This window comes from Rattus norvegicus, chromosome 1 (genome assembly GCF_036323735.1).
Source record: "Rattus norvegicus strain BN/NHsdMcwi chromosome 1, GRCr8, whole genome shotgun sequence".
NCBI lineage: Eukaryota > Metazoa > Chordata > Mammalia > Rodentia > Muridae > Rattus > Rattus norvegicus.
In genome coordinates this window covers 197,999,688-198,020,054 of record NC_086019.1, presented here as the reverse complement: position 1 = coordinate 198,020,054, position 20,367 = coordinate 197,999,688, and the positions used below count along the sequence as shown (strand labels likewise).

Below are 20,367 nucleotides of genomic sequence, written 5' to 3'. Positions count from 1 at the left end.
CAAACTAAGGGAAGGAGGTTGGCAATCTGGATGCCTTGCTCCATTTCCATTGGAAGCATGTTTGTGGCACAGGTGTCCTTTAAAATGGCAGAACCAACAGGCTTTATCTCACGTGTCTTCCCCAGTGGCATCCCAAAGCCTAAGCTCCACTTGACCTCCATGAGAAAGATCTCTGGTACCCGTGGAATGGGGATAGATGGGTAGAGCAGGATGCTGTGAGATTGCTGACTCTGTCTTACCATCACTGAGTCAATACCCAGAGTGATCAGGACACTGGCAGCAGCCGTGTCTTCAGTCTCTACAGATTGACAATGTGGCATTCGGGTCCAAAGCAAGGGAAACCTTTTCAGCAGAACCTGATAGAACATATTTGATACCACATTCCCTGTCTGCTAACTACTGGGACACAGATGCCTTTCGGGATTGCTTCCTTCTCTCATCACACAGAGATCCTGCAGTGTGAGGAGATGGAGGGAAATGAAGATAGATGTTGAGGACAAGAGCAGAGTCAAGGACCCGCTCCTAACTCTGAAGGATGGGTTAAATAAGTTACAGGTAAGGAAACACATTGGAGTTTAACACCAGCAAAGGAGCAAAAATCCAAACAAATAACCCACTATGTTCAAGTGGCCGTGGGGAGAGAGGAGCTTACACTTGTCACTACTGGGAGTGACAATGGTTGTAACCCCGGCAGACTGCTGCTAGAGTTTGGACTGTCCATGTTCCCCTAACTGCCTGTGTGTTGAAGGCTTGGTCCCCAGCAAGCAGGTGCAGGTTAGGAGGAGGGGGCTATGGGAGGGTCTCAGGCCGTTCTTGGTACACCTGTGAGGAGACTGTGAGAGTCCAGACCCCCTCTTCCTCTGATATCTCTTGGTCATGGGGTAAACAGTCCATGCCACCCTGCACTCCCTGCTGTTGGATTCTGGGGTCCCATGAAGATCAAAAGCAGTGGCTCAAGTCCATTCTAAATTGAACTTCCAGAACAGAACCAGTAACCTTCTTGTTCCAAGTTGGTGTCCTAGGTGCCTTACAGGATGAAAAGCTGACTTAAGAGGAATGATTTAGGGGCTAGAGAGGTGACTCAGGGGTTTAGAGAACCTGGTGAGGACCCAGGTTCAATTCCCAGCACCCACATGGTGATTCACAACTATCCCTAACTCAGGGGATCTAATGCCCTCTTTTGACCTCTGTAGGCATGGTCCACACATGTGGTGGAAAGACATACATGCAGGCAAAATTTTCATACACATAAATCTAAAAAAAGTTTTTTTAAAAGAACAATTTAATGATTCCAAAACAAGTTTGAAGTGCTACACACCTAAATTCTTCCCCATAGATACAGATGCACAAACACAAAATGTCAGAATCAGGAGGTACTTTCAGTTTAAGTAAAATGGCCACACTGGTCTCCTACTGCGGCCGTAACCACAAACAGTTACCTGTTAAAACAACAGAGTCTTAAAGTTCTGAAGGTCACAGAACCCTCATCTTAGAGGGTTCAAGTCCAAGACTGGCTCCTCTAGCAGGCCCTTGGGACTGCCTTCAGTGCCTGTTTGGTATCTGGCCCCAGACTTCCTGGCTCAGGTCCTCACAACATACCAACCCCTGCTCCCACTCCCAGTGAGTGCTCTGGCCAGGCCTGCCCTTCTGTTCCCCTTCTAATAAGGGCACATGTGGTTGACTACATCAGGTCCACCTGGACAATACACCTCGGGCCTTCCACCTGCCCATTCTTGACTGCCAAGCTTCCTTCAACCGCAGGCTAACATACAAACAGGCTAGCACAGGACCTCAGGCTGTGCATATTTTTGGCTCAGTTGCAAATAATTAGCAGTGAGTCTCCATCAGTAGTGGACTGGTTAAATGAATTAATATAAACTCCTATAACAGGATATCATTGTTCTCCTAACAATGAGAAGACGCATTATGAATTAAAGAGAGAGCTCTCCAAAATGTAACATTAACTGAAAAGATCCAGGCACAGGTCAGAGAAAGAAATGCAACACGAATAATCTGCTTTTATTCCTAATATTAAAGTGTGTCAGGTTAGAAGGTAATAGATAGGAATGGAGTGGATGCATATTCAAATAACTTTCCACTAAATACTCCTTCATAATTTTGTTTTGTTTTTTAACCTTGTAACTGTAGCGCTTATCCAAAAACCTAGAAAACACTGTCTAAAAAGATGGAAAAGAAATCCAACAGGGGAAATAGTGGCAGATGGAGAACCCCGGGCAGGTGGAGCCAAGCTGGCAGGCTGGGTCTCCCAAAGCAAAGCCACAGGTAGTGGTGGGGCCTCAGCACAATGGGAGCAGAAGCCTGCAAGAGGCTGTGGTTCTGATGCTCAGCACCGCACACACCACACAGCCCAAACCAAAACCACACTAGATCCTTGGATTCCAGTGCTGTGTGGCCAATTACCACAAAACAGAAGTTCACCCTACAAATAGTCATCATCAAAGAAAGGAGTTCTGTGGAAGAGGTACCCAAAAGGAAACACGGATGAAAGGCTTGAATGGGCACTTGGTGTAAATACATTTAAGTAGCCTACAAAAATACATTTAAAAACTTAATAGCATTAGCTAGTGTGGGAAGTATAATGAGACACATCTGCTTTGAGGAGAAAGCTGGAGCAAACACCAGCAAGCACTGAGAGCAGCTGTGCTCCAGGGCCCCGCTGGTGCAATGCTCTGCCGGTGCAACGCCCTGCTGCACAGGTGGTAGCTACTAGAGATGTCTGTGCCTGGGTAAACCCTGCCATTTGGCAGGGCACTCTACTCCCAGGCATGCGCCAGCCGAAATGTTTAGGGGAAAGGGAACCTTCACACTGGTACAGCCACTCCCGAAATCAATGCGGAGAATTCCTAAAAAGCTAAATTCATATCTACTCAATGAGCAGCTATCCCACTCCTTGGTGTGTGCTCAGAGGACTCAACACTCTACTCCACAGATACTCGCTCAGCTGTGTTCACTCATTGCTGCTCTATTCACAATAGCAGTGTGCCTTTGGTTCTATTGCTGGGAAGAGACACCATAACCAAGACAACTCTTAGGAAAGCAAACATTTAGCTGGGGCTGGCTTACAGTTTCAGAGGTTCAGTCCATTGTCATCATGGTGGGAATCACAGCATTTGCAGGCAAGAGGTCTACATTTTGACCTGAAGGCAGCCAGAGGGAGACTGAAATTCCACACTGGGCGGAGCTTGAGCATAGGAGACCTCAAAGTCTGCCTCCACAGTGACACACGTCCTCCAATAAGGCCACACCTCCTAATAGTACCATCCTCTATGGGCCAAGCATTCAAAACCATGAGACTATGGGGGCCCAACCTATCCAAACCAGTGCACTGGGAAATGGAAACAAACAAAATATCCTTCAGCCAGCGGATGGATAATGAAAATGGGGTCCATATGCAGTATGAGAGATTATTATTCCCTTGTAAGGAAAAATCAGCAAATTTCCAGGTAAACAGATGGAACTAAAAAGGTTTACTGAGCAAGGTATCCTGAACCCAGAAAGACAAATGTGGCTTGTTCTCTCCCAGTAGAGGCTCCTAGTTCCGAAAAGTCAGATGTGAGTAGCTTGCAGTAGCTACTGAAATCAGGGAAGTAAAAGATCATTGCTGTGGTGGGGTGGGGGAGCAGCAGAGGAAATTGAGGGCACAAGTGATCTGATCAGGAAATGGGAAAGGGGGCTCTGTAGGGTGTAAGGAGGGTGATAAATTTGAAACAAGAACAAGGATGGGGGAGGGTAAATAGCAGTAAGGATGTCTGAAAAGGTCATAAGGAACCATACTATTAACTCTCTACCTAAACCAAAAACTAATACATTTATATGTATAAATATGCTTATATAGCTGAAATGTAATTTTCTCATCTGGCCAAAATGATCCCTCCAGATGCCAAAAACCACCTAACAACAATCCTACCACCAGACATAAGGAGCTCTCCCTCTCCTGAGGTATTGGTCCTGGTTGTCCAAGAGACTCCCATAACAGTCCAGGGTACTACCACTGCTCTCAGTTGCTCCTCCTTGACTCTCCCCGCAGAGGTGGAAGGTAAGCCCAGGTTGCTGAAAGCACCAAGCACGTCAGACACAGGGCCAGAAGCCCCCTCCCTAAGGACTAGCTCTTGTGGTATCAGAAGGCACCATGCAAGCTTCCAAAGAGAAAAGTAATCGACCACCGACCTACCAGCGATGACACCTCTGAACCACAATGCCTGGCATTGGACAATAACCCTAAGGGTGCAGTTGTATTAACATTTTTAAGCTGAATGATCACATGGTGCATTAGTTAGCTTTCTGTTGCTGTGACAGGCACGGTGATCAAAAGGGACCTGGGGGAGAAAAGAGCTCATTTTGTTTACACTTCTACAACACAGTCCATCACACTGAAGAAAGTCTGGGCAGGGAATGAAGCAGAGGCCATGGAGGAGTGCTGCTTACTGCCTTACTCCTCATGGCTTGCTCAGCCTGCTTTTTTTTTTTTTTTTCCGGAGCTGGGGACTGAACCCAGGGCCTTGTACTTGCTAGGCAAGCGCTCTACCACTGAGTTAAATCCCCAACCCCTCCTCAGCCTGCTTTCTTATACCATCCAGGACCCTCCTGCCCCAGGTGGCACTAGCCACAGTGGGCTGGATCATTAGTCAAGAGCTTGCCCTATAGACTTGTCCATGGGCCAATCTGATGGAGACATTCCTCAACTAACATTCTCTTTCCCCAGATGGTTCTAACATGTGGTAAGTTGACAAAAAAACCTGACCAACACACATGGGCATGATGGATTTTCAATTTTTAACTCAATAGCATTTGTAGGATTTGTATATTCTATTGTAGACACCCATGTCAATAAAAAATAAACATTGACTTTAGCCAGGCAGTGGTGGTCCACACCTTTAATCCCAGCACTTGGGAGGCAGACGCAGGCAGATCTCTACATAGTGAGTCCCAGGACAGCCAGGGATACACAGAAAAATCCTGTCTTGAAAAACCAAAAAATAAATAAAAAATAATAAAAAAAATTATTAACATCGACTCCCAAGGAGGAACAATTCACTCAGGAAGCAATACTCTAAGGTGGGCCGATTTTGTTCACCAGAAAATTTGAATAATCACAAATACACAATTCAAGCAGGTCATCTCTCGATGACAATGTCTGTTAGGACATTTTACTGTTTTGTCTGCCTTCCACAGTTCTGGGCATGGAATCAAGTGTTCTATCTTTGAACTACATCACCAATATATAACGGCACTTTTTACACTTATAGTGTGTGTGGGGAAAGAGTAGAGCACACATGTCATAGCACACACATGGATGTCAGAGGACAACTTTGGAGAGGGTTTCTCTCCTCCTACCACAGTAGAAGGCACAGTGGCACAGGCCTGTAATCTAGCACTGGAGAAGCAGAGACAGGAGGATGAGAAATTCAAGATCATCCTTGGCTACATACAGAGTTCAAGGCCAGTCAGACATCCAAAAGTCCAGGTCTAGAGAGTGTCCCTATCTTAAGGATGTTTCTCATAGAAGAAACTGACCATAGCATGTTAGAGACAAAAATACAAACCAAAACCAAGCAGTACCAAGGGGACAGATCAGCTTTAGGACAGGGATTAAGATAAACTGCAGCAGAAAGGTCCTAAGAAGTGAGGCATCCATGAGCTGTCTGTTTACATGCATGTTTATCTTATGTGAATGTTGTCCATGAGCAGTCTGTTTACATGTATGTTTATCTCATCCGAATGTTAGGCCTTCACCTATTTGAGTGCACTCACAATCTGTGTACAGGAGCCTGTAGAGAACAGAAGAGGGCGCTGTGGAACCTCGTGGAATTAACAAGCCGGTTTTGAGTCCATGCTTGGTACTGAACTCGGTACTCGGCAAGAGTCATTTCTGCAGCTCCAGGAGAGGTTGTAAAGGAGGAACAGGTGGACGGGTGGGTAGGTGCCAGGAACATGACAAAACAGGGTTCTTGTTAAACTGTAAGGGGGTCAGGGACCCAAATAAGAGAATGGGAGCCTGGATCTTGAGAAAGGCTTGCCCCTTAGTTTCAGGGAAAACTTCCCAGATCTGCAGTGCCCTACGGCTCCTGACTTCTCACCCATGCGCATACACCCTATGTCTGTAGAGCATTGTTTACTGAGTGAGTTCTCACACCTGAATTCACTGAGTCATTCGGGGCTTCCTTGGAAGCCGCTGGAAAGCACGAGCCCCTCCTTGAATCTGGTTGGCTGCTTCGAAGGAGACAAGTTGTAACAGTGTTTCCCTGGCCCAGTGAGGCCAAGGACAACTAAATTAGCAGGAAGCAGACGCTGTCAGGGACAAGCTGGGTGACCCATGTTCCTGGGGATACACCTTCAACCACGGAGCCTCTCTGTCCCTTTCTGTGGCTGACTGGACATCACAGGTCAGGACTGCTTTAATTCTCAGTATTTTGATTGGGGCGTTTTAAAATAGGGCTGTTTAAACCTGTTGCTTTAAAATTGTTTTTGAAAAAACGTTTTTAATTTGATTTATACAATCATTTCCTTCTTAATAAGGTTTGGATTGTAACCTAATTGAAATAATTGGTGGTATTTAGGGACTAAGAGTATTTAAGAAAAAAAAAATAACCACAGATTTGGTAAATGATTCCTGTACTCAAGTAAGAAATGACTTTCGAATCCCCATCGGCCTCCCAGATAATGAATGAGCAAGCGCTCCATGCTAATTCTAGGGTTTTGTTAGGTCTTCTGGCCTGGTGGTCCCTCCATCCAGAGAAGACGATGAGTTATTTCTTTGATCATACCAGATAAAACAAGACTCTTAACGTCCACTTAGGTTAGCCAGGATGGTGGAATGCTCCAGGTATTTGTAACCAACCTGACATTCACAAGCACCTGACTTAAAGGAATTTTGCCCTAGAGGAACTTGAACTTTATCAGGAACACAGCCCCTCCTGCTGTAGAGTAAAACAGCTCTCTTCTTTTGTAAGTACATTACCCTTGGGGAAATAAAACTAAGCAATATCATCCATTCCTTAAATATTTGTTTAAGGCCCCTGGGACAAAATGATAGACAAGCAGGGTCCTGTCCTCTTTAGCCTATTCAACATAGTAGAAAAGTAGATTTTAAATTAACGAAGTAATTAAACTGTGATTCTTGCTAGGAAAAGCAGGAAGTACAGAGGCAGGAAAAGCATTAGGGAGGTGGCACCCCTATGTCAGACATTGGGGGAAGGAGTGGACGAGGAGGGAAACTTAAGCAGAGACTAGACAGAATTGAGTGCACCTTCCCACTGGAACAGGAGGGAGGACTCTCCTGGTGGCTCAAAGGGCATCTATTGTGTTGGGAAGAACTGAAAAAGCAGAATAGATCTGCAATCCAAAGTGTGATATGTGAGGGCAGCTAGTCCATAAGCAGAACCGTAGAGGGCTTTGGGGAGTGGGGAAGCACTGCAGAAATAAAGCATACAGTAAAGCATACAGTCATGGTGGGGATGGTACTGGTGCCAGCAGGGAGGGAGGGAGCACATCCTGGGTCCACCCTGCAAGGGATAGACAGGCGTGCTGGTGACAAGGGCCTGTGTGAGAGCTGCTGTGGTAACAAGAATCCAAGATGACTCCAACTTCAGGCTGAAGTGATTACAAGATGGCAGAGACAAGTGGACAAGCAGGTTTGGAGAAAGGAGTCATTCCCCTAGTGTATGACGCCCAGCCCCTTTACATCTGTTAGAGTTTGAGGGTTTTGTTTTGTTTTGTTTGTTTTGTTTTGGGGTTTTTTATTTTTTGTTTGTTTTGCTTTTTGAGACTGAGTCTTGAACTCACCATGTCACCCAAATGACCCTGAGCATTTGGTCCTCTTCCCTTCCCAACCCGAGTGTTGGGATTACAGGCCTATGTCACATTCATGGCTCTTATAGCCTGGCCTACTTCAGGATGCATTTATGTGTATAGGAAAAGAAAATATATATTAGATATATAATTACATAAATGTTCTTTTCATGTAATATATTACACACACACACACACACACACACACACACACAGAGAGAGAGAGAGAAAATGAAACAGCCTCTGTGTCATTCACCTGACACATACTCAGAACACAGAATTTGTAATTGACCCAGGGTATACAGGGAGTGGAAGCTGGAGAGAGGGGTTTATCTCGCTCCATTTAATAAACAAATGCAGTTTGCAACTGATAATTATGCACAGGTTATATTTAGATTGTCGGTTTCCTCTGGCTTGTCTGTCTGTTCTAAATGTGCCATAGACTCCCAAATCCACTCCTGGGATTACATAGTAGGGAAGGGATGGTACTGCTGCAATTAAATGAACTTCGTTTTTGTTTATTTTGGGACAGGGTCTCACTATCTGGTCTTGCTGGTCTGGAACTCACAGATATTAACTTGTCTCCCCAGTGCTGGGATCAAAAGCATGCACCTCAATAACCAGTTTAATTGACTTTTTAAAAAGGCATCTGTTCCCCGTGTGACTTTTGTATACAGGTTACCTGCCTGATAGTTAGTTTACAAAGAAAGTAATTAGAGGTAAATGTACAAGCAAGCTAAGACTCCAAGCCACCCTGAGCAGCCAAGGTCGTGAGCTGATTTTATTTGCCCTTCCCCTGGGGGAGTCATTTCTTGGCTCATTACCTTGCCATTATTATTCTGTAGCACAGTGGAAGCCCCCACCATCCTTTGCTTAGTGCCAGAGTTTAAGCCAGCTGTGGGGTCTGAGAGGTTTGTGTTTATTAGATTTTAATGACTCAACGACTCAACTAACAGGGGTCATTACTAAAAGTAATAGGAAGCTAAGGCTGTGGAAATTATTGGACTAACGGGTTGTTTCTAGTAGTTCCTTAGCATTGCCCTTGGATATACAACTAATTCTTAAAAGTAATTAAGGAGGATCCTTCCTCTTAATCAACTTACTAACGCTACATAAAACTACTCCCATGTTATTGAAACCCCTCAGTGGCAGAAGGAACTATATACACAGGCTTCGAGTGTGCTTCATAATCCCGGCCTAACAACCGGACATTGCTATAACACTGTTGATGCCATGACTGAAATTATTTATAGTTAGCACCGGTTAGTATCATATCCATCATGCTTCTGTTACCTCTCAAAGAATCAACTTTTTCCCGTCTTAGATACTGATACTAAAAGAGACATTAGAGATTTGACTGTCCCTTTCATTATTAACCGACCATGGTTCGAAACTATCCTAAACGATGTTTATTAGGTTGCAAAAGATTTCCTAACGTGGTGATTTCTGAGATATACAAAATTAATACAAATACCCTTTAGTATGTGTGAATGGAATAAATCTCATTGTTATATGGGCATAAGTAACTTGGTGTGTAATTTTCTACTTGGTGTGTAATCTGATGGGACAGAGCAAAATTGCAGTTATGGATATAATAACAGTATTAACCAGGTGTGGTAGCACACATCTTTGGTCCCAGCACTCCGGAAGCAGAGGTAGATAGATCTCTGTGAGTTCCAGACCAGCCAAGAGTACATAGTGAGACCCTGTGTCAGATTTAAAAAGTACTTTTCTATGTGTCTATGTGTACTGCATGTAGGGGAGTATGCATAATTGTATTTCATCACACATGCTATGTGGGTACACGTATGTGCCCATGGATGCCCAAAGTTGATGTTGCAAATTTCAATCATTTTCTCTCTTATTCTCTGAGACAGAGGCTCTCAATCAAACCCAGAACTTGCCCAATCAGCTAGTCACCATGCTGTGGGAACCCCATCACTGCTTTCTCAGGCTGGGATTACAGGCCAGTCACCGCCCCCCCCCACCCCCCCGTGAGTTCTGGAGAATGGAATTCAGGTCCTTAACTAAGAAGATACCCCCACCACACTTCCCCAGATAACATATCTTATTCTGCTTCCAAGGCCTTCCTGATCTTGCCCCTGTTCAGTTTTCTAGATTCACCTGTTTTCCCTCTGCCCAAACAAGTTTGTCTCCTCTGATTGCTGACTGCTTCTTAATCTTTTTTGCTCTGCTCCTGGACCCCTTCTTCTCCAAGTTTAGGGTCTATGTACTAGGGAAATGTAATGGGAATCACTTCTTCCCATTCTTAACCATATTATTGTGCAAGCCAACTACTTCATACTTTGGTCTGGAAGCCTGTCTATCTTTCCCTCTCCAGTTTCAGACCATGGGAGGTTTCAGTAGTTCTCGAGTGGGTCTCTGGGTTGATGCACTCTTGGGATGACCCATGAGGCACTGTGCTGAGTGTTTAACCCCAGTTCCTACAGGGGGGTGTAACACAGTAGGAACCAGAAAAGAGAACAGATAAAAGCATTGAATGCTGAAGATTTTGAAGTTTGCAGTGTACACTTTTAAACAGTACTGCATACTTACAGAAATAAAGTTATCTTTAGAAGATAATTATTTCATAGCTAAGGATGCAGCTATGCTGGTGGAGGGCTTTTCTGTAAGCCATCAAATAGATAGTCCATCTTTAGCACCACATGGGGTTGGGGAAGGTCTACAACCACAGTATTCTGAAGGATCAGAAGTTCAGAGCTATCCTTTGTTACACAGTGAATATGAGACCACCCTGGGATACATGATAAATGAGACGAGAGAGAGAATGAGAATGAATATATGAATGAATGAATGAATTTCTCTAAGGAAAGATCACACACAACCTGGCATCCACTTGGAATAAGACTAAACTCCTAGCATTGTTGAATGTTCATTTTTTTTCCAGCAGGTTAGATAAAGTGTATGATCTTTTGAGTTTTGAACACAAATGATGTTGTATAAAAATCCTACCAATCCAAGGAACTGTAACTCCCAACTTGTAGGCTTTATATTCAGCAAGTTAGTTAAAAGAAAGGGAGAAAGCTTTTAAATTTTCCTGTTATTACAAAGTGAGGTTGTGAGGTTTGCTTGTGTGTGTGTGTGTGTGTGTGTCCCTATGGAACATGGGATTTGGTCTAAGTATTTTATTTTTGAAATTATGCAAAAAAAGGCAATTCAATTTATTTTTTAGTATCAAGCTGAATCATATCAAGGTTTAAGCTCTTTCAAGTCACTAAGTCAAACAGTGTATTTGTTTTAAGAACAAAGGAGGCAATAAAATAGTTCGGGTGGGGAGGAGGAAAGGAGAGCCTAGGACAAAGTCCCTGGAAAGGTTGGAGAAAAACAACAGCCAACAGGTAGGTGAGGTCCAGGACCTCTCAGTTCTAGCAGCTATAAAGCACACATCCTCAGCCATATATCAAATACAACTTTGTAGCCATCATGGTAGCCCATGCCTTCAGCACTCACTCCATAAACTGTGAATTTGAGGCCAGCCTGGTCTATACAGTGAGTTCCAAGCTAGCCACAGAGATAGCAAGACCCTGTTTCAATCAAAACAAAATGAAAATAATATTGTAACCTCAGCACTTTCAGAAGGCTGAGGCATGAAGGTTTTGAGCCACTGGTTCAGGAAGGAGGCTGGGTCAAGAAGCTGGCCATGAACTCAAGGTCAGCCTGGGCTGCAGGAGACAGACAAAACTCAAGAGTATTTAAAAAACAAAACAAAAAGTGCATACAATGCTGCCGAAAGTATGAGAGCTGAGTTTGATGCCCAGAACCTACATTAAAAAAATAATAATAAAGTGTGGTACTGTGGTTTGCAGTTCCAGCCCTACGGAGTTGGAGACAGGATCACCTCTAGGGTTCTAGCTAGACGGTTTGCCTAGCCTAGTTCATTAGAGCTCTAGGTAAGTGAGACACCCTGCCTTGAAAACCAAGGTGGGAGTCTGAAGACATGGTTCAAATATCATGAACACTGATTGCTCTTCCAAAGAACCCAGTACCGACGTGCTTACTCACACCGATATAACTCTAGTTCAAGGGGATTTGGTTCTCTCTTCTGGCCTCTGTAGAGGCAGGCACAAGGCACAGGAGTGGTGCACGGACATACACGTAGGCAGAACACCTGTACACACTAAAATAAAATAAAATTTAATTAAAAAACCAAGGTGGATGGCAAGAAATGACACCAGAGCTTGCCCTCTGGGTTCCACACAAACATGCGCACACTTGCGAGTGCACCTATATGAGACCTGCACACGTGTGAACGTGTACACTTGTACCCGCATGAACAGCCAAGCAACAAAGAACAGGGAAATTTAAAAGACGAACAGGAACGAGAAACGTTTGTTATGTATCATATGCTGGACAGAAGCACATGAATTATATATACCACGGACTTTAGGGGTAAGGTCAAAGAGGCAAGATCGCATAAATACAAGACCCAGGCTCCTTGCAGAAAGCACTATTCACCATTAGTAAGCCCACTACTAGTGAGGGCAGCAGCAGTAGTGCTCAATAGGAGCCGCGGGTTCGAGACCTGGCCCAGCTGACTCGGCCTCTGCTCGCACCCCAGGCCCTAGCCCGCCGCTTACTCTTGGGCTCCATGGTCAGCTGCTCCCGGGGCCCCTCGGGCCCAGCCCTGGCGGCGCCGCCCTCCTAACGCCTGTCCTCGGCGGGCGTCTCTTGGGTTGCCCTGACAACCGGGGGACGGAGAGGGGCGGGCGGGGCTAGGCGGACGGCGAGAGGGAGGGACCAAAAAGTGACGTGGAAACGCAGAGCGGCGCACGGGGCGGGAGTGGCGCCGGGGGTCTGGATTGGGGAGCGCGGCGGCTTCAGTAGAGCCGCGCCCCGTGCTCGAGAAGGCGCTGTCAGCTCCTTTAAGGACCACGCGAACGTCAGCCGGGCTCGGGAAGCTCCCGCCCGGGCTCTGAGAGGCCTCGGCGGCCGCCGCTGCAGGTAACGGCAGGGCAGGCGGCGGGGAGAAGGGAGGCCGCGCACCTGTTGCCGCCCCGCCCGACCAGGCACAGCTGAGGGTGAGGGCGCCCCCAGCTCCGGAAGGAGAACCGGAGCTCCGGGCTGAGATCTTCTGGACCCTGGTGGGTTAAGTCTAGGATGACCCGAGACGCCCAAGTGAGCGTCAGAACAGACTCTGCTCCAGCCGGAGGACCGGGCCATTGCACCACCGTAACCCCAACTAGAGTCAGGGTTACCCCTGCATCTGGCATCGGTCCAGGTCAGGGTCCCGGTGACCCTGGAGATGCCCGGGTGAGAGTCAGGATAGACCCTGTTCCTGCTGGTGGACCCAGCTTTTGCCCGCCAGTACCGTCTCTCCAGGGTGAGGCTCCATTGCTCCTGGATATTGCCCCCAAGTCACGGCCCGGACCGGCCTTTGCGAGTGGCAGCTCTTTTCCAGGATGGGTTCTCTGCACCAGGATGTTGTCTCAGGTCAAGGCTAGGATGACCCTAAGATTGGGTGACCTCAGCTCCTCCTGCAGGACTCGTCCTTTGCACCACGTTTCAGAGTGGGATATCCAACTCCGTTGGTGTTGGCCTAGGTGAGGGTGCGAAAAGGTTCCAGTGAGAAAGCTGCTCCTGCCTCCATAATTGGCTAAGTCTGTCTCTTGAAACCCTGGGCAGTTCCTCCCCTCGTCCTGCTCTTTCATCCCCACTGTCACCTATCATATTTCAGGCTATGGGCCCCGCATGGGATCTTGGTAATTGGTTTAGTGTGTGTGTGTGTGTGTGTGTGTGTGTGTGTGTGTGTGTTGATTTGGGGAGGGGTCGTTGAGTCAGCCAAATTGTGTAGGATACTATTTCAAAGACCCTGATCCAGGTTTTGCTTTAAGAAAGGTGCGTGGGGAAAAAAGTCACGAGGAGTTTTTATCTGGTGTGCTGTAGAATTTTCAAACCACCCTAAAGAGTGCCGAGGTTAGTTAAGGAGAAAAGGGTGGGGGGGGGGGGCGGAAGGAAGAAAAATGGAGAAGAGATAAGGAAGGGAATGAGACAGTGCAGAGGGACGGAGGAAATTGTAGGATTGATTTACCGTTCAGGTCTGGAGATTAAAGCCCCTCCATCAATCCCTGCTGCTGCCATAGACAGGACTAGAGAAAAATGGAAGGCCCAGCCAGCTCTACTGGGGTCATATAAGTGATTACTCATCTTTGCCAGTAGAGAGATTTCTACTGCGTGGCTGTCAAGGACTTAAGGGAGAATTACTTTCCCAAGGGAATCATTCAAAGCTTAGTTGAATCCGAGAAGCATCTATTCTGTGATGGAAATGGACATTTATTATATGCTGCCAAATTAGGCTTCCCTCTTTGTGAGGGTGATTGTCAAAGCAAGGAGGCTTAGGAATGGGTGTGAACAAGCACTGTGATTTATGCAGAACTCATACTTCCTAAGCTAAAGTACCAAACAGAAATTCAGGTTGGAAGTAAATATATTGAGACCTTTCCCATAATGTTCCTGTAACTTAGAGGAGGGAGGAGACAGAGTAAGATTCTGGGTGCTTCTGTACACAGTATTTCCCAAATATTGGTCCTCATAAACAAAATCACAATGGAGCTTTCCTATGCAAGAAGATATAGTTATAGTGGAAGGGCAAATGTCACAAACAAGCCTGGCATATCACTCAAACACACACACATACACACACACACACACACACACACACACACACACACACGAGATTAAAAACTGTCTAAAAAACAGTAGCCTAGATATTGGGGGAAGAGTCCTTTTTTTTTTTTTTCTTAAAGAAGAGCAGCAGATCTCCATGTTAAGGTAATAAAAACTAAACATGGTGATTGCGTGTGGATTTCAAGATTGGTGAAGCGGGAATGGGAATTACTGTTGGAGTAACCTTGTGATGGTTTAGAAGATGCCTAATCCTAGAAGTGGGGGTGTTGAGAAAGTCTCGGTGCATAAAGGCAGTTAACTGCGAAAGCAAGATCTTTAGGGGATATCAAGCCTTTGAAAGAAACAACTGGCTAAGAGGTGGAAGTGGGGAGGGGAAGGCACCAAAATGTCCAAGAGAGGACAGTGCTCATCACGACATTTCCCCTCTAGCACCTAGCATGGTGTACTTACTCAGTGGATGGGAACTTCCGTGTAGGGATGTGTTTTACCCTCAGAAAAGATGCTCATGGCCACAACATGGGTTAGGGTTTGGAAATGAAGGATAAAGATTTTATTGTCACTTTGGGTTCTTTCTGCTCTTAGGTCTTTCCTTTGACTGTCATGTTCAGTATGTTATTGGTAATCAAAGGAAAAACAAAAAGACACTCTGTAAGGGGTTTGCTTTGTTTTTAAGTTTCCAAGTTTCTTTGTACACAGAGCCATGACATCATTTCTTAGCTGATATGTAACTCCAGGTAGCAAACCAAAGAAAGTAGCCTTAGCAGGGAGTAACAAGGTAGCCAGGAAGACATAAAAAGTGCAGCCTTTGTTTTTCTTAGATCTCTGGCCACTCTCAGAATGAAAACTAAGACAACTCAGTTAGAGGTTAGCTTTATTTAGGCAAATAGAACAACCCAAATTACATCACTTGATCATTACATCACTTGATCATGTGCATTCAGTCTGTTGCCCCCACTATAACTGGGAGAACCATTTTACTTTGAGGAAGTTTTGTTTTTATTTTCATTAGCATTGTTTGGGTCTTTTTTTTTTTTAACCTCTCTGTTACTTTCTGAATTCATTAAGGGGCTCAGTCAAAGGTTAGAATATAACCTTGCCGGGGCTGGGGATTTAGCTCAGTGGTAGAGCGCTTGCCTAGCAAGCACAAGGCCCTGGGTTCGGTCCCCAGCTCTGAAAAAAAAAAAAAAAAAAAAAAAAAAAAAAAGAATATTACCTTGCTTCCATATCTGCTCTTCTGTTTGCCCAAACCTGTTGCAAACTATACTTAAACCACTGGGCTCCCCCAAATGCGTGCCCCTTTGTTTTTTCTCATCCATGGTGTGGCTGCGGTATCTGGCTGTTTCTCCTGTCTCCCAGCACATCTTCCAGGGGAAGAAGCCTCATGCCCATTCAATGAACTTCTCTCCCACTAGAGGGACTCTACAATGGAGTGCTTAGTTCTAAAGCTGCACTTTTCTTGTAATAGTTATCTCTCGTTTTGTTTTTGGATCTTGAGCCTCTGATCAAGCTTTTGTTTTCTGTTATATAAACCTGCCCCTTTAGTAAGGGGGTGGGCTTTGGCTTGAATAGAATGGTAACGGAGAGGACAGCTTCCAGTCTTTTCATTAATCTTTATTTCTTGGCACACCTCTTTGGGAAAGCTAGGAGCTGCTGTTGGCTCATGTATAGTTTAGCAAGATTCAGAATAAATTATGTGTAATTGTAGAGACTAGAGATATAACTCAGTTGGTAGACTACTTAGCCTGTACTAATCCCTGGGTTTAGTTCCCAGCAAGTATAAACTGAATTCAGTGTCCCACAACGGTAACCCCAGCACTGGTGAGGGAGAGGAAGAGAATTAGCAATTGAAAGCCATTCTTGGTGACATAGTGAGTTCAAGGCCAGCCTAGGCTACATGAGACTCTTTCAAGGATTAGTAGTAATAATGTGTTAATAGATGAGGATACTGATATCTTCCATGTTGTAAAACAAAAACCTTTAGTTGTGGAGTTTTAAGTGGAGAGGGAAATGTTGGCATAGGGTAAACACTTACTGAACAGTAACAGTGAGCTACCCTAATGTAGGGTACATTAATGTGTACCCTAATGTGCTACCCTAATGTCCTTGTCTCATAAATGGAGACAAGGAAATGCCCTTGGTGATGGGTTGGCATGAGGGCAAGATGGCTTCCCCATCAGAGGATTACTTGGGCAGCGGACAGAGGTAACAGAAATCAAGTGTGCACGGTAATGGATGCTGGCTGAATGTGTACAGCGCATGCATAGAAGAGACAGACTTGAGCTACAGGTGCTAGGACAAGATTACAAAGAGCCTAGGGACTGAGTCTTTCTTTAAAGGGAATAAAGATTTGGGTCAGTGATGTGATCATTTTCCATTTGGAAAGGATAAAAGATTAGTGGAAAGTCAAAATTAGAGACAAAAAACAAAATGGGAGGGGCTTTTGGTTTTGTTTAAGGTGTGAAGTCAAGGTCACTTAAGAGTGGGTGCCGGTGATTGTGGAGCCAGTGTCACGGGAGGAGTGAGCCACCAGAAGGAGCAGAACTCAGAGGTCTTGGTGACACAGGGTGAAGGAGAAACCAGGCCACCTCTCATGTCTGACGTGAGAGGGAAGGTGGGCTCTCCTACCTACCATTTGTTGAAGTCTAGAACTCAAAAGAAGGGAGCAAGCTTTGTAAAGAATTTGACAAAAAGTTCAGGTTGAAATATGAGTGCATGTGTGTTGTGTTTCCCATAAGCCATAGTTAGACATTTGGGGCTGCAACCATTAAAAGAAATTTGCGGAAGCCAGGAAGCTGCACCAGGTGTTTGGGACTGTTTTCTCCATAGGAACTTTAGTGAGAAAAAGGGATTCAGGAGCCTGGGGCACATGTACTTTACAATGGAGTGGGATGGTGGTAGGAGAGCCCTAACAGACAAAGAAAAGGACAAGCCAGAGAAGTAAGCTGGGACTTTGAGAAGATCCCAGGAGTGCAGGTCTGGTCATGCTCTCAAATCACTGTGTTTTCCCACCCCAATCCACCCATCCTCCCACCGCACCCCCACCCCTCCACCCTCCACCCTCCACCAGCTCCTGGTCATTTTTAAAGTGAATGCAGAACGGCTACAGTTTGCCAACAGGAAAAGAAAGCTGCATGGTATTTGTAGGATTCAGGGTCTCCATTTAGGACAGTAATGCATGAAAAATGTAAGGTCAGAAGTTGATCTGATGACACCTCGAATAGGTACTAGGGTTTGGTGTTTGGCTGGTACAACCAGAGCATGGTCACTGAACTCAGGCGCTTAGGGCAGGAGGGAAAGGATAGCCTAGGCTCAGTCTTCCAAATTAAACAAATGACTTTTAAAAAGTTTAATAAGATGGCTAAAAGTTTGATTGCAGATTTCAGAAGTAAAATAAATGTCATATTTCTTGGAAAGACTGAAAGTGGTACATTCCTTAGATCTCAGCTGTACTCACCTGGGTCCTACCTGTTCACTCAGAAGTAAGCCAGACTAGCTCTCTTTTAGTGTGCTATACTAATCCCGCTTTAAGGAGCCCTTAAAATATTACACAATCGAAACCGATTAAAAAATAATATTAAAAAGCATCTAGCAGTCTGGTTGTGAGAATTTGTAACCAGACCATTTACTTTCACACTAAACTGTGAGGGGTTCCATGTATAAATATTAAGAAGTCTTTCTGGCTGTGTACTGTGGCATGACCTTTAATCCCAGCACTTGGGAGGCAGAGGCAGGAAGTTGTGAGGCTAATGTATCAAGTTCTAGGCCAGCCAGGATTATGTAGAAAGACTCTGTCTCAAAAACAAAACAAAACAAAACAAAAACAACAAAAAAGTCTAAGTCTAAAAATATTTAAATTGTGTAACTTTTAAAAATTCACCATAGGACCTGTGAGATGGCTTAGTGTATTGGTTTTTGATTCTCAACCTTCCTAATGCTATGACCCTTTAATGTAGTTGCTCATGTTCTGAGCCAGCCATATTATTTTTGTTGCTGTCTCATAACTCTATCTTGGTACTATTATGAACCCTAATATAAATATGTGTTTTCTGATGGTCTTAGGGAACCCCTTTGAAAGGGTCATTTGACCACCAAAGGGGTTGTGACCCACAGGTTAAGGACTCAGCCTATGAAACTGAGTCCAACCCCCAGAACCCACGTGGTAGAGAGAGAGCTGACTCCTGATCTCCATACCAGTGCCCTCATGGCCCCCATACAAAATAAATACTGTAAGAAATTTTGATTAATTGTGCAATTGATTATTCAAGCTACATTTGATATAGAGCAATGCCCAATAAAGACTGGTTTTCTAGGTGGTTTTCCCAAAGCAGGTGAATTTTTCACATTAGTTTTAAATTGTATTTTTATGGATGATCTGCCTGTGTGCATGTCTGGGTCGCTCATGTGCCTAATGCCAGAGGAGGGTGTTGGATTCCCCTGGAACAAGGGTTTCCGATAGTGGTGAGCATTCGCCCTGTCGTGAACTTCAGTCTTGCCTCAGACTTGGGCCCACTGGGGTTACAGGCCTGGGCACCACACTCAGCCTCCTGAGAACCTCAGGAGCATGACCCCACTGTATCATTGGAAACATTCTGTAGCTGAGAAAGTGTGCATGCTAAGTATCTGACATGTAGCTTCGGGAGGGCTGTTAGAACTGTACCTTTCAAATACACAAACAAGACTTGCCAACCGGCCTGTACCTGTTTACTTCAAAAACATCAGTTTATTTAAAACATCAGTTTATTTACATTTATTATTTGTGTATATTCGTATATGCATGCATGTAGGTAGGTAGTGCATAACAGCATGCATTTGTGGAGGTCAGAGGACAACTTTCAGCATTCTGTTCTCAGGTAATCAGGCTTAGCCAAAAGTATCTTTCCCCATCCCCATTTAGACACTATTTGAACATCTCCCACAGGGTCAAGTATTTCTTCAACCTGTACAGATACCATAGAAACCTATTTTATTTATTTATTTAAAGATTTATTTATTTAAAGATTTATTTATTTATTATTTATAAGTACACTGTGGCAGTCTTAACATACCAGAAGAGGGCATCAGCTCTCATTATGGATGGTTGTGAGCCACCATGTGGCTTCTGGGATTTGAGCTCAGGACCACTGGAAGAGCAGTCAGTGCTCTTAACCGCTGAGCCATCTCTCCAGCCCTATTTCTTTTCTTTTCTTTTCTTTTTTTTTTTTTTTTTTTGAGACAGGGTCTCACTGTGTAGTTCTGGCTGTCCTAGACCAGGCTGGCCTCAGACTCACAAAGATCTGCTTGCCACTGCCTCCTGAGTTCTGGAGCCGCTGCATCCAGGCAACCTCCTGTTCGTTAAGGAAATTGGAACATGGCGTGGTTGTATGGCTCAGTGGGTAGCATACATTTATCAAGGATCAAGCTGGGGCTGGACTGCCTCACTTCAAACACCCGCTGTATCACAGCCAAGATGCTAAAAGCTGGATAAATTAACCAAGCCTCTGAAGGCTTAAATTTCCTCATTTGAAAAAAATGGGACTAATAAAGTAAACCCTCATGGGGTTCTTAAGGGTTTAAAGGAAATAATCCATATAAAGTACTTAAGTGCTTATTAGCATCTGGCATAAAGTAAGCACACTGTGAGCGCTAATCAGCAGAATTATCATCGTCATCATTGTCAGTTCAACCTCAGTGTGTGGAACCATGCTGTCCGACTGTGGTCTGCAGACAGGTGCTGGCTCCAGCCCTCCCGTCAAGGTTACAGTGGGAGAGGCAGTGAGCTCATTTACACTCTGGTGCCAGCTTCTCAGCTTGCCATACATTAGCACTTTGCATAAAATTGTGGTGGAATATTGGACCCATGATCACATGCTCCAAAAAGCAGATGGCCTTTTATCCTGAAAGCTGCTAGCACTCATTTGCAGTCTTCATTCCTTC

The 20,367-nt window shown here is 44.9% G+C and overlaps 2 protein-coding genes across 6 annotated transcripts in view; one reads left to right on the top strand and one right to left on the bottom strand.

Annotated features, from left to right (window-relative positions):
- The window catches only part of Fank1 (fibronectin type III and ankyrin repeat domains 1), a 107,295-nt gene extending 94,736 nt beyond the window's left edge, over window positions 1–12,559 (bottom strand). For 3 of the 4 annotated variants that reach the window (XM_063263792.1, XM_039078830.2, XM_006230439.5), the window contains exon 1: window positions 12,408–12,559. In XM_063263792.1, the coding sequence (XP_063119862.1) occupies window positions 12,408–12,420 (13 nt within the window). In that variant the 5' untranslated portion in view covers window positions 12,421–12,559. The remainder of the gene's footprint in view (window positions 1–12,407) is intronic. The other variant, NM_001008347.1, reaches the window with a different exon arrangement.
- The window catches only part of Dhx32 (DEAH-box helicase 32 (putative)), a 59,277-nt gene continuing 45,185 nt past the window's right edge, over window positions 6,276–20,367 (top strand). The window contains exon 1 of one of the 2 annotated variants that reach the window (XM_063267936.1): window positions 6,276–6,404. The gene's annotated coding sequence lies outside the window, so the exon portion shown is untranslated. Of the gene's footprint in view, window positions 6,405–12,565; window positions 12,772–20,367 lie in introns of those variants that run through there. The other variant, NM_001130039.1, reaches the window with a different exon arrangement.